The 14,717-nt window shown below is 31.7% G+C and overlaps 1 protein-coding gene across 1 annotated transcript; it reads right to left on the minus strand.

Moving 5' to 3' along the window:
* Positions 1–586: 586 nt before the first annotated feature.
* LOC111366023 lies at positions 587–1,661 on the minus strand. Its single transcript, XM_022986644.1, has one exon. It carries the CDS (start codon positions 1,419–1,421, stop codon positions 813–815), a length of 609 nt encoding a protein of 202 aa, XP_022842412.1. The 5' UTR covers positions 1,422–1,661; the 3' UTR covers positions 587–812.
* Between the last annotated feature and the right edge of the window lie 13,056 nt (positions 1,662–14,717).

The raw sequence follows: 14,717 nt of genomic DNA on the forward strand, positions 1-14,717 counted from the left end.
TCCAACAATCAAAAAATAATTTCTCAAAATCACTATCGAACAAGCAAAAAATAAGCATATTTTTATTTAAAATACACTTATCAACATCCTTACTTTATAGAACAAGAACCAGTGCTAGAAAAAAATCTCATTTTTATAAGAGTAAAGTTATTTGCACAAGGTTAGACATACAATGATGTACAAACAGCATTACTATTTTTACAATCATCTTACTTAAGCTAAAAGAGGAGCTTAGTAATTGCGAGGCTCGGGCTGCTCGGCTACTATAACTGAGAGGATTTTCTTTGTTCGTCATAGAACATCAATCTACAAAATAACACAAGATGAACTTCTTGTTACTTTTTAATTCACAATTTCATCAATTTGATATTAAAGCATAATCAACACGATGAAAAAAGAAAGAATCAAGACTTGCACAGTGAACTTCCTAAAATTATCTTATTATTATTTTACTTCATCATACAGCTTAATCCCACACCACCACCACCGCCGCCGCCGCCGCCACACCGGAGCTACACAAGTTCCACTAACATTTTTTACATCCCCACGGAAGTACTACAACTTTTGCCAAAGGTTCTCATACTGATGAACTAACACAACACTTCACAACCTCCCTAAAATTAGCAACCCCAGAATCCACCACCATTAATTACAACATCATAGATAGAGCTAAATACATGAACAGAAAAGCTTTCTTCATCTCAATTCTCGATCACAAGATTCATCCGTGGTCAAAAAATTTCACAGAATGAATCCCAGATCCCAGAAATAAGAACCTAAAAAGCCGATAACAACAACTCTAACTGAATTTTTCATTCAAGACGAAGCAATCGCCTCAAATCTCTTGTAGCCGAATCGTCGAACACTTTGCTTGCACTATTTTGTGTCTTGTTGTTGAAGAACGAAGGTACAGGCAGAGATCTAGGAGAAGGAGACATGGAAAACGCCGATCCGGCGTAGATGTCTGCAACACCCCTGCCTGCTGCCGGAGGCCGCGCCCCCAGCCGGATCTGCTTGGGCACCATTTCTGGAGTGTCAGGACCGATTCTTCCGGTCCCATAAACCACCATATCATCAACTGGACTCTGCTTTGCTGAACCCATTTTTTTGCTGCTGTTAATTTTCGGATTTAGAGAATCTAATGACTCCCCTCTTCTCAAAATGGTGACCTGCCCCATAACAGGCCCGTTATTAATTCTGGATTTCAACGCATCGGCTCTTGATGATTTTTTGGATATGAAATTTTCCTGTTGGTTGTTGAATTTCTTCTTCTGATTCTGATCCCACCTTTCAGATCGGAAAACCGGCTTCCGGTAACCAGCTTCCCCGTGTTTCGTGCTTTTCCGGCGATGAAACGCCGCCGGAGACAGCCGGAACCTTTCTCCTAAACAATCTTGTGGTCTCAAAACCTCTGTACCCATTTTTCACCTTTAAAATCAAGAAAATTTTCACCTAAAACAAAATTATCTTAACAAATTTACCTATTGTCAAAACAAAATAAAATTATCTAGCAAAAATAAGAAATCAAACAGAAAAACACTCAAGGGATTGATCTATATATATAGAACATTATTTTTCTAAATTCCTACAAGATTTTGGCCCAGAACACTTGTTCTGACAAATATGGCGTATATAATATGTATGTATAAATGTCAGAAATGGTTGAGTGGTAACATGTGTATATATAGAAATAGAGAGGAAGTTGTGTGGAAAGAGTCCACACCGACCCTCTCGTACGCGTGAGAGGAGAGAGAAAGAAATTGGCAAGATTGATTATTTTTCCAGTGTCTGACTAGACGGGGTCCCACGTCGGACACCTTGTTTTAACGTTTTTTGAATGTTCTGTTAGTCTTCGGGTTTTGGTTGCCGTTGGAATCATTTTATGAAATGTCCGGTTTCTCTCCTGCTCTGCTACACGATTGATAATACAAGGAAAATTGTACCACTAATCCTCAAGCTACTGATCTAGTAGCAAATTGGACTTCAATCTTTAAAACATTACAAATTGCTCTTTAACTTTTTATCATAGTTGNTCCTCAAGCTACTGATCTAGTAGCAAATTGGACTTCAATCTTTAAAACATTACAAATTGCTCTTTAACTTTTTATCATAGTTGCACAGTTAGCTTTTAATGGAGGGATCTATTGAAATTTTATATTAAGGCCCTGTTTGGTATCCATTTTTGTAAGAATAAGAATGAAAAATATAATCATTAGGGACCCACATAAGAGATAGAAAGTCAAATATGCTGACTTGATATGATAGATAACGACATATTTTTCATTTTTGTAGCCAAAAAATGAAAATCAAATAGGGGTTAAGAACTTGTTAGGGAGAGATTTTTGAAAATCAATTTTTCTTTAATTCATTTTTAATTATACATTCTATCTTATTATTATTATTATTATTATTATTATTATTATTATTATTATTATTATTATTATTATTATTATTCAACTACACATTACTAAAAAATTATTTTTACTTGAAAAATTCTCACACAACTAAGTTCTGCACTGTCATGTAACAAACCTCTATCCAATTTCAATTTCTTCTTTACATCTTAGGCTAGTGTTGAAAATAACCGGTTTGTTTTAGCTAAAAATCAATTATTATTTTTGTAGTTTTTGATAAAATGTCTGATTTTGTATAGAGAACTGGGAATAGTTAATTTGCGGGTGCACCTTTTGTCAAAATGTAGAATATTGGAGGAAAATTAACCGGAGGCGACATTGAATGTTGACGGCGTTAGACTTTAACGACAACCTGTCATTTAGGATGGGGATGAGGAGTCATTATTTGAGGGACCAAGTCTTGTGTTTATCTATCTGCCATTTCTGTGGGCTATGTTTCTGTCACCACTTTGTCAATTTTGATTATCACTATCCACTTGTGTGTCGCCACGTTATCATACGTAGGATAAGAAAAATTATGCATGTGAAGTCACATCTATTCCCTGCCCGAGGACAAAGCAACAAGAGCCATTGCTTTAAAAATAAATAAATAAATCAGAAATTAAATAAAATTTGCTTGGTGTACAAGAGGAATTTCGCCGAATCCCTCCGAAACATACACAAATACACCAGCAAAATCCAAAAAAATAAAAGATCATCGTGTCACTAGGAAGGTGCTAAATCAAGAAGTCTTGAAATTAAGCTCTGTTTATTTTTCATTATTTTCACATTAAAATGAAAAATATGACTGTTATCTATCACATCAAACCATTAAATTTAAATTTCTATCTCTTGTGTGGACCATAACGATTATATTTTTCATTCTCATTTTTACATTATAAGTAGTTATTTCTGAATTAATATCACAATAATTAATAACCTCTTACATTTAACAAGATGTGTATGATTCTAGCTTTTAGCTTTTAATTTTTTTATGAAAATATATATCACATTCATTGATAACTTAAAAATAATAAATATATAAGATTAAGTCCTTGTTTGAGTTTCTTTTTTTTCTTTTATAAAAATAAGTTTTGTAATAATATTTTTTGAAAAAATGTGGAATTAAAAAATTTATAAAAAAATTGATTTATAAGTAAAATTATATGTGTATATGTGATTGAAAATAAATTTGAAAGGAAAATAGATTTTTAGAAAACGTAGCTCAAACGCGAACTAAATTCTCTCAAAAAGGCATTATGAGTTAATATATTATTTTCTTTAGAATTGCTTTTTGCCAATCTTTTCATCATCTTTTAAAAGTGGCAATGCCTTTAACCGGCTGCTAAGTATTGTATTGATTCAACAAAATTGAGTGCTAATCACGTTTTTTCATGCTTTACTTTGCTATCAAAAATCTTTGTCGATATATTTTATAATTGGATGAAATAATAAATAAACATTTTATGTTTTTCTTTTCTTTAATTTAATTTTTTTTCGACGTGTAAACATGCAATTGATGAGACGTAAACATTATTTTGAACTTCTGTACTTTAAATAGGAATTTGTACAATTAGCGAAGATGATGGCCAACTAAGACTAAGTCGATCCATTGTGCAATAGTAGACCCTCTCAAAGGGCTAGACATCAAATGCCAAGGAAGTTATTGTTGAATTTTGACTAATAAATCCAATTTTCATATTAATTAATAGAAAAAACGTATTCCTCGTTTCAAATCTTTATGAAATGTAATAAGTTGGTCATTGATCCTTTCTCGAGAGAGAGAGTCCGTAAACTTCTAAATTTCTGATGAACTGGTACTTGATGGACAATTTTCATACTTTTAAACATTCAAACTTATTTTCAACTGGAAAAAAAAATCATCGTCTCACGAGAAAGGTACTAAATCAGGAAGGCTTGAAATTAAATAGACCCATTTTACTTAAAATTACTTATAAGTAAAACGAACCTTATATGTTAGAGTTACTTTTCAAAGTATCTGATTATTATAGAGACACCCGTTAAGATTTCAAAAATTATAGAAGCTTATCATCAAATTTTTTTAGATTCAATTTTGCCTATAATTGAGGTTTATGTATTTGTAGAAATGTGTTTCTATTGTAAGTAGTTATTTCTGACTTAACATCACAATAATTAATAACATCATACATCAAAATTTCATGAAACCGACCACTATTTATGGGCATAATTTATTATTTTTTTCTTGAGGTTGATTTTTTCATATTCATTGCATTTAACTTTTTACTGGAGATGTGTGCAACTCTAGGTTTAAATTTTTTTATAAAAATATATATCAAATTCATTGATGACTTAAAATAATATATAAATACGATTTAGCCCATGTTTGAGTCCCATTTTTTTTTCTTTTGATAATATTTTTTTAATAACGATTTTTTGAAAAATATGTGATTAAAAAGTAAAGAAAATTTTAAATTTACATGTAAAAGGATTGAGCAAATCCAACGGTCATTATGTATTTTACTAGAATCATAGGAGAATTAGTTATAATTACTTGAGATCCATGAGATACTAATTATTTGATTTGCCTCATTTAAATGTCACGATTATTTGTTAAACATACTTATCAAATTCATGAGTAGAAGGAACGCTTCCATATATATATTGTTTAGAATATATGTTTGAAAATAAATTTTTTGAAGAAGGTGTTTCAAATACAAATTGAATTCTCTCAAAAAGGCATTATGAATTATTATATTATATTCTTTAGAACCGCTTTTTGCCAATCTTTTCATCTTTTCTTTTAAAAGTGGCAATGCCTTTCACCGGCCCGAAGTATTGATTCAACAAAATTGAGTCCTAATCACGCTTTTTCATGCTTAACCCCGAAGCATTGATTCAACAAAATTTAGTCCTAATCACGCTTTTTTATACTTTACTTTGCTATTAAAAATCTTTGTCGATATATTTGATAGTTGGACAAAATAATAAATAAACACTTCATGTTCTTCTTTTCTTTCATTTAATTTATATGAATTATTTTTTTTATACAATCTCGATTGACAATGTAGTCATAAGAGATGGGATTCACGATTTTTTTATTGAGCATGAGCCCCCCCTCCCGATGTCTAATTGTCAATCGAGATTGTCAATTTCGATTGTACACGTAACACAATTAAATTTATATTGACATGTAAAAATTCAATTGATGGGACGTTAATCTAATTTTGAACTTCTCCGCTTTAAATAGGATTTAGTACGGTCAATGAAGATGTGGCTGACTTCGCATTGTGAAATTGAGAAAATAATTCTTACAAAGAATCAGTCACATGATTTTTTATTTTTTTTATTTTACTGGACATGGCACAGAAATCTTGGCTTTGAAAAGAAAGTGGCTAATAAAATAAGAAAATGGGAACAAATTAAGGAATGTGGGGGAAATAAAAAGAAGTTTATTGTTTCCAATCCCTCTGTCAGTGAATTAATATTGGGAAGGAGAATTAATTGTTCCAATAGTCATTGAATTTAGGTCTATGTTTTTTATTGATCATCGAAGTTTAAAATGTCGAGTTTTAATCATTGAGATTAGGTCCATGTCTTTCATTGCTTATCGAAGTTTAAAATGTCGAGTTTTGATTACTGAACTTTGAAAAATATTGTAAGTTACTCACTAGTATAAATGTTGAATTTTGAAAAATATCGAGTTTACAATGAGTAATATACAATATTTTTTACAATTCAGTGGTCAAAACTCGACATTTTAAATTTCGATGAATAATCGAAGACATGGCCCTACGTTCAATAATCAAAACTCGACATTTTAAATTTCAGTGACTAATGAAAGACATTGATTTAAGTTCAGTGATCATCGAAACAATTTACTCTGGGAAAGCTAGGTGGAGATGATGTCCCTATTTTAATAACAAAAGAAAAGATTCCACATAATTGTTTGGTTCGACCAAGAATAATTATATTAAAATATTATTTGTTAAGTTCGTAACTAAAATATAAAATTATTAACATTTTAATATTCTTGCAATAGAGAATATCGATTTCCCTTAATATTTTCATATAGTAAATATACATGTGTAGATGGCGGAGGTGTTGAAGATTAATAATGCAATTGAAATTCACGAAATTCAATTTTGGTTTGGAATGGAAGAATCCGATTTGAAAGTGTCAAATTTTAGGCAATGAAATATAGATTTACATGACTTGTTTTGTACGTTAAAATTAAATTTTGTTACTCTTAAATCTGTACTTTAATGTTCAAATTGCAAGGATATTCTATTTTCTCATACTTATTCCTTCCAAAAGCAGCCAAAAACTTCATGAAAGAATATTTGTGATTAATATATTAATTAAAAAGGTTATTATGACATTGTACTAGAAAATTATCTGAATAAAAAAGAAAAAAAATTGTAGAAGAAAATGTAGTAACTAATACTATTAATTTCTTGTCAGGAGACAAAGAATTGACAATTGACGAATTAAATAACTATAGCACTGGCATTCTTATAATTCAAACTAAAGTAATTAATAATCGATTGCTAGTTCCCATTTCAGTAAATCAACTTATTAATGTATGATCATGCCCGAGCACCCTATAATATTTTTATGCTTAACTAGGGGTGGGCGTGGGTTGGGTTGGGTCGGTTTTTATCCAAATCCCAACCCAACCCAACATGATCGGTTTAATTGATGTTTAACCCAACCCAACCCATGTAAAGATTGAAACCCAACCCAACCCAACCCAACCCAACCAAATCAAATGTCGGTCGGGTTGGGTTGGGTTGATCGATTTGGGACAATTGTAAACAAATATTAAAATCACAAAAATACTAAATTTAAAGCAACATCAATATAATCTTCCAACATCAATAAATTTAAAACATAAAATAATAGTCTTGCAACATCATACAAAATAATTATCCAATAACTATTGGCACTTAGCTCAAAAACAAAAAGTAGCCATCAAACAAATCAATTCTCGTGCCCTTGATCATCTTCACTCAATTTTGAATTCATTGATTCCAATTCTACAAAACAAAAAACAAAATTGATTAAGTTGACAACGAAATACATAAAAATAAAGTCAAAAGACTTAAAACAACAAAATTTATGATAAAATACATATTACCTTCATCTAACTGGTTGTAATGCTCAATATCTTCCATGTGAAAACCATCTAATTGTGGAGAAACTTTCAACCAATTTTGTGTGCATACCAAAACTTCCACCATTTTAGGACTTAATGAACTACGAAAAGGATCAAGGATCCTTCCTCTGGTGCTAAAAGCACTTTCTGAAGCAACAGTTGAAACTTGAATTGCCAACACATTCTCAACAAGATTAGACAAGAGACCGTACTTACTTTTGTTAACCTTCCACTAATCCAGAACATCAAAGTCCTTGCTCTCTATACTTTCACGAGCATCAAGTAAATATCTTTCCACATCATTTTTTATTTCAGCAAAATTTTTTATAGCTTGTTTTTTCAAAAATCTAGAAAGACGAGAATCACTCATAGAAGAAGAACTATCCTTATTTGAATTTAACCCAACCCAACCAAATCAAATGTCGGTCGGGTTGGGTTGGGTTGGTCGATTTGGGACAATTGTAAACAAATATTAAAGTCACAAAAATACTAAATTTAAAGCAACATCAATATAGTCTTCCAACATCAATAAATTTAAAACATAAAATAATAGTCTTGCAACATCATACAAAATAATTATCCAATAACTATTGGCACTTAGCTCAAACAAAAAGTAGCCATCAAACAAATCAATTCTCGTGCCCTTGATCATCTTCACTCAATTTTGAATTCATTGATTCCAATTCTACAAAACAAAAAACAAAATTGATTAAGTTGACAACGAAATACATAAAAATAAAGTCAAAAGACTTAAAACAACAAAATTTATGATAAAATACATATTACCTTCATCTAACTGGTTGTAATGCTCAATATCTTCCATGTGAAAACCATCTAATTGTGGAGAAGCTTTCAACCAATTTTGTGTGCATACCAAAACTTCCACCATTTTAGGACTTAATGAACTACGAAAAGGATCAAGGATCCTTCCTCCGGTGCTAAAAGCACTTTCTGAAGCAACAGTTGAAACTTGAATTGCCAACACATTCTTAACAAGATTAGACAAGAGACCGTACTTACTTTTGTTAACCTTCCACTAATCCAGAACATCAAAGTCCTTGCTCTCTATACTTTCACGAGCATCAAGTAAATATCTTTCCACATCATTTTTTAGTTCAGCAAAATTTTTTATAGCTTGTTTTTTCAAAAATCTAGAAAGACGAGAATCACTCATAGAAGAAGAACTATCCTTATTTGTACTGAAAGAACTCAAAGACTCATCAGTTGATACTTGACTACTTCCATGAACACCTTCACAGGCCACATACCACTCATAAATATCCATTAAATTGTCTTTCAAAGATTTCATCATGGTACTAACAACTTCCCCATCCATGTATAGATCACTAAAACAGTATTCAACGTAATCCATTTTATATCTTGGATCAAGAATAGTAGCAACAAGCAACAACTGAGTCACGTTTCCATTTTACCCCAATACTTATCAAACTTCTTCTTCATGTTAGTCGCCATGTCACACAATAAAAAATTACCACTTAATGTCCATTCATCCAATTCGATTACAAGATTACAAATTTCATAAAGATAAGCACAAGCACTAACACGCAACGAAGAACTAAAAGTCAAAGTCACATCAAAGAAATTTTTAAGAAACTTGACAAACACCGATCCATTTTCCCAATCTAATTTTGAAGGAGGTCCACCTCTCTTTCTACCACCATCGTCTTCCCGAAAGTAATGCAAATATTGAGCATCCTCTTCTTCTAACCTATCGAAAGCTTTCTCAAATTTCAATGCCGTTTCCAACATCAAATAGGTAGAATTCCACCTAGTTGGAACATCCAAAAATACAATAGACTTGCAATCAATCTTCTCTTTTCTTGCACACTCCTTCAGTTTTTCATACCTAGCAGGAGAAGATTTCACATATTTGATTGCATTGCGGATATTCACAATGGAGTCATGCACATCCCTCAAGCCCTCACAAACAATCAAATTAATAATATGTGCACAACACCTCATGTGCAAATAATTCCCGTCTAGAACACATCCATCACTACCCCAAGCAATCAATTTCCTCCTAAGATAAGCAATAGCCACATCATTAGAGCTTGCATTGTCAACGGTGATTGTAAGAACTTTCTCAATTCCCCAATCTTGTAAACAAGTCTCAATCATTTTCCCAATCGTTTCCCCCTTGTGATTTGGAACAACACAAAAACTCAAAATACACTTATTAAGCGTCCAATCAGAATCAATAAAATGTGTTGTAAGAGACATGTAATTAACATTTTGAATGGAAGTCCAAGTATTAGTTGTAAGGGAAACCCTTTGACGGTGAAAAGAAAAGATATCTCTCAATTTCAATTTTTCATCTAAATACAATTGATACATGTCTCTCACGAGAGTCCTCCGAGATGGAACCCGAAATTGAGGACATGCTACACTACAAAAGAACCTAAAGCCCCGACCTTCAACAAACCTAAAAGGTAATTCATCCAATACAACCATCTTAGCACATGCAACTCTACACTCTTCTTTACTTTGACCAACAGCAACAAGATTACTCCCACCCCCCTCTTTTTTGGTCTCAAAAGAAAGGATTTTTTGCTTCTTATCCACCAATCTACCAGGATACTTCTTACATTGATTTGTCAAATGATTGCTCAATGTGCTAGTACCACACTTCTTAGTGCCACAAGCATAATCTACCCCACAGTAGTTACATTTACACCTAACATCTGGATCATCCCTTGATCCCAAAAGCGTAAAGTGATCCCAAATATATGAAGCTAATCTACTAGATTTTCATTTACCTAATATTGACGGTGCACGTGGAGGAAGACTTGCTTGTAAATCTGTGTCATTTGATGGAGTTTCTATGCCACGTTCTTCACGTTCATCCATATCTACAAACACAAACATGATGTTAAAGCATTAAATGTACTTTTGTAGTCTGTGGGTGTAAAAATGAAGAATAAGGGGCTGTTAACAGAATAAGTCACATAATTCTTTGTAATGCCAATAAAACTTGATGAAACAGGGGTGTGGAAAAGGAGCAAATTTTGTACAATGAACTCATGATTGAGTTTTGAAAAATTGGAGTCTTGTCAAATCCTAGAAATACTTTTCATTAATAAGTAATTCACAGAAACTACAGAAACTATAGATACATCCATAGTAATTCACAGATACTATAGATAAGCAATATGTACATGAAAATTTGTTAATTAAATTGAAGCAAAGTTTTTATACTCCGTCAACCATCTCAATTACAGATAGTTCGTTCAACGTGCTTCACCTATGTCAAAGTATGCTCAAATTGAAGACTTGAGTTCACATCTTGCACGTATCATGTTTTTCATAAAAAGGATAACAATAAAAAGTGTGTTAAAAATAAAAATGTGCAAGCCTTCACTATCTATTGAAATTCTTAAATCAGGAATTTAATAAATAAATAAATCTAGATGGCTATTATACACAATTAAATTAGATATATAAAATCCATCTTGAAACCCGTGTTGTCTTCATTTAGCTAAGTTTGGTGTGATTACAGATTACTGATTAGTATTCTTAATATATAATACCTATCAAGGTAATTGATACTTGAGACTTTATGTATGAATTATATGAATTAAATCCCGATTTAAAAGGATGATACTTACCTGTGGCTGTGGTTTGAGAGAAGCTGCCGGCCAACGGGTTCATGCTCAGTTGCTCACGAGTCACGGGACAGAGAGAGATTAGGGCAAGGAGTTGGGTGTTGATACTTGAGACTTGAGAGACTGAGATGAGAGATGAGAGATGAGAGACGAGAGTGAGAGTGAGTGGATAAATAAGAGTATTATACGACACAATGTCCGGTTGGGGAATTCTGTCGAACAGCTGATGACTGATGAGCAATGTGAGGTTGTGATTCTTTCGCATAGGCAGCTACAATGGCGTTAAAGGAGAAGACATTGGGATAAAGTATGAGATCAAATGCATTACGAGCAGCGGAGAGACGGCTGCATTTGGAGTAAAGGAGGATGAAATGGTTGGAGATATATGTGGATTCAGAGTGACTGCGACGGCTGCTTGACTCTTGAGTCTTGAGGAAATATTATTAGGTTTAGGACTTCAGTAGTTCAGTTTATTACTTCAGATTTTATTTATATATATATTTTTTTCGATTTTAAATGTTAGCGGGTTGGGTCGGGTTGGGTTTGATCGGTTTTCTATGGGTAACCCATAACCCGACCCAACAACACCCCCCAAACCCAAAACCCACATAAAAACACAAAAAAACCAACCCAAACCGGTCGATTTGGGTCGGTTCGATCGGTTTTCGTGGGTTGGTTTGGGTTTTGCCCAGCCCTATGCTTAACCTTAACCTTAGGGATTGGCATGTTGCGGTTCGGTTCGGCTCTAACGAGACTAAACCGGGCTCAAAATTTTCATGTATTTAGTAAGTGAAACCTTCGAATCCAAATTTAATTATGAAAATGTTTAAGTTCTGTTCTGTTCCGTTAGGTTTGGTTCTCAGGTTTTGTACTATAATTAATTTTTTAAATATTTACAAAGTTGCATTATTTAACTAGTTCAATTTTAACGGTTACAAAAAAATGTTGTTCAATCTTATATATCTTTTACATCTTTCTTTATTGAGTTCTTCATAAATTTGATTGTTGAAATCACAAGAAGAGAACAATAGCGAGCTTACTATTAAGAGAGGAGTTGTCAAATTTCAATTCGATTTTTCTAGAACGGTAGAAACTGCACTACGGTAGAATAACAGATTTTGATAAAATTTAGGTCAATTTGATTAAGTTGGGCTTGGACTGAAAATTAGAAATAGAAAAATCATATTTTGGGATTTGAGCTAAATTAATTAGTTAGCAAATTTATTTTAAAAAATAAAATAATTTCGCTTTTAAAAATAAATAAATAAATAATATTAGAGCGATTCGGTTCTTGATGTAGAAATCGAGAACCAAACCGAACCCGTCTATTCTCGATTTCGATATCCATTTGAATATTTAACTTAAGAAGAACCGTTCAATTCGATTCGGTTCGGGAGTTTTGCCCAACCCTACTTAACCCAACAGATGAGTAGAACAACACATTACTGAGATAGCATTAAAGGCACTCCTTGAACTTTATCACAATATTAGACACACTCCGTGACATTAAATTAATCATACTGACATATCATATTTCTAAGTTTGAATATCATATTTACCCCATGACCACTTTTTAGTCATGACTCATAAAATTTGGTTAATATACTTAAAATGTCCTCGCGGAAAAAAAAAAAAGGCTGAAAATTTCTACTGTTAATAATAATATAATTTGTTTCCTTTAGTAGTAAGCGATAGTGTATTTTTTACACATTTATCTAGGTTTTAAATTAGCTTTAAAATTGATTAATTGAACGAATTTTTACTCACTTTATGTTATATTTGACTTTTATAGGCTAAATCTACAATTTGAAGACAAACAAAGCAAAATGGAGTGATTTGAAGTATTAATTGGACAACAAGATGGCGTCTGATGAAAACTGCAAAGTCTTGGGATTTGATTGGAAGAATTGGAAGATTTTCCCAAATTTTTTGGTCGAAATTGAACTCTTAATGAGTTTGGAGACCAAAATAGATGAAACCAGAAAATAGGGAATCAACCTTGACAATTTGGGACCTAAATAGATGGAAGCAAAACTTGAAGGGTCGATGCTTCGAAATGTGCAATTTTTCAACAGTCCGGTTTTAGGAAGAAAATGTGATTTTTCAGCTTGGGCTCCTAATTAGGCATCGATTTAGGTTTTGGGAGGAGAAAACGAGAGAAGATCCAAGGAATTATTGAAGTGGATGCTTCCAAAATTTCGGGTTCGAGATTAAAGAGATTCATTACATCTTCTTGTTCCTAAAATAAATGGGCGATGTTTGTGTGAACTTCTTCTAGTTTTGATTCCTTCGCCATCTTTTTGGGCTAAGATTATTTGTTAGAACGAACGTAGCTAATTTACTTCTATTCATATTTTAAATCATTTGAACTTCTATTTATTAAATTGTTGAATTTCTATAATTTATTAATTTTCATGTTTGTTATCGAGATATTTATTACATTAGATATGTTACACGTTTAATCGAAGATTATACATTAGAACACCTAATCTTAATTTTCATGAATTTGCTGCTAAATTGAGAGACTCCTACTTTTAATGTGGTTAATGAAAGATTTCTACTTGTTTCAAGTGGTTTTCTTAAGTTTACATCGCATCAATCTTGTAAACTATTATTGAGGATAGGAAAGTTTTATATTTATGGACATGTTAACTAGTACTTGAAAAATGAACCTTAGTATTTTATTTTAGATTTACTGACTGGCAACAAATAATTGAACTCATATATGAATTGAATATGAGTAAGGTTAATTAGTGAAATAAGAACTTAAAATTATTTGGAAAAAGATGCATTTTTAAATTTCAATCATACATTTTTCAATAAAATAATATTACACTCAAATTTAAAATTTTTCTTTATTTTTTAATCACACATTTCACATCAATACACAGTTTAAAAATGCATTTTTATGACAAAAATGGGGCTCAAACAATTGATTTCCACATCTTTCCTTATTCGTTCCATAATTATTAAATTACTTATTTTAGTTGATAATTAGAAAAACATAAAATCAACCAGTACTTAATTTCTTTGTTTTCTTGTTATGGTTTGTTTTAATTAGTGTAATGAATAATAATTCCTCTTTGGATTACACTTTACTCACCATTTAATACTTGTAAATGAATATTTTCTTTATAGGATGATAAATATAAATATTTTCTTTACAGGATTCAAGTAAAATTTAGCTAAAAAATAGCATACGTTTGTTCATAAAAACATTATACGTCCTCAAAATTTATTAAATAATAATCACGGAAACATTGTGTACACTCAAATTTATTATTAAATAATGACCATGTTATCTTATGGAATGTTACATCATAATATCCCTTTAGATAACTTTGTACAACGTAAAACAACATTATTACAAAGATATCATGGCGGTCTATATCAATTTTCGTTTCATATTTTTTTCTTGCACAAGACAACTACTTGATTATTACTTCAACGCTTTATGTTGAAAGAAAGAACATAAACATTAAATTGTTCATTTTATTTGTTATGCTACCCCGAAAATGGCAATAAAAACTGCATTTTTTCATAACTAACAACCAATGAACCTAG

The sequence above is a fragment of the Olea europaea genome, chromosome 2, assembly GCF_002742605.1.
Source record: "Olea europaea var. sylvestris chromosome 2, O_europaea_v1, whole genome shotgun sequence".
In the NCBI taxonomy this organism is placed as follows: domain Eukaryota; kingdom Viridiplantae; phylum Streptophyta; class Magnoliopsida; order Lamiales; family Oleaceae; genus Olea; species Olea europaea.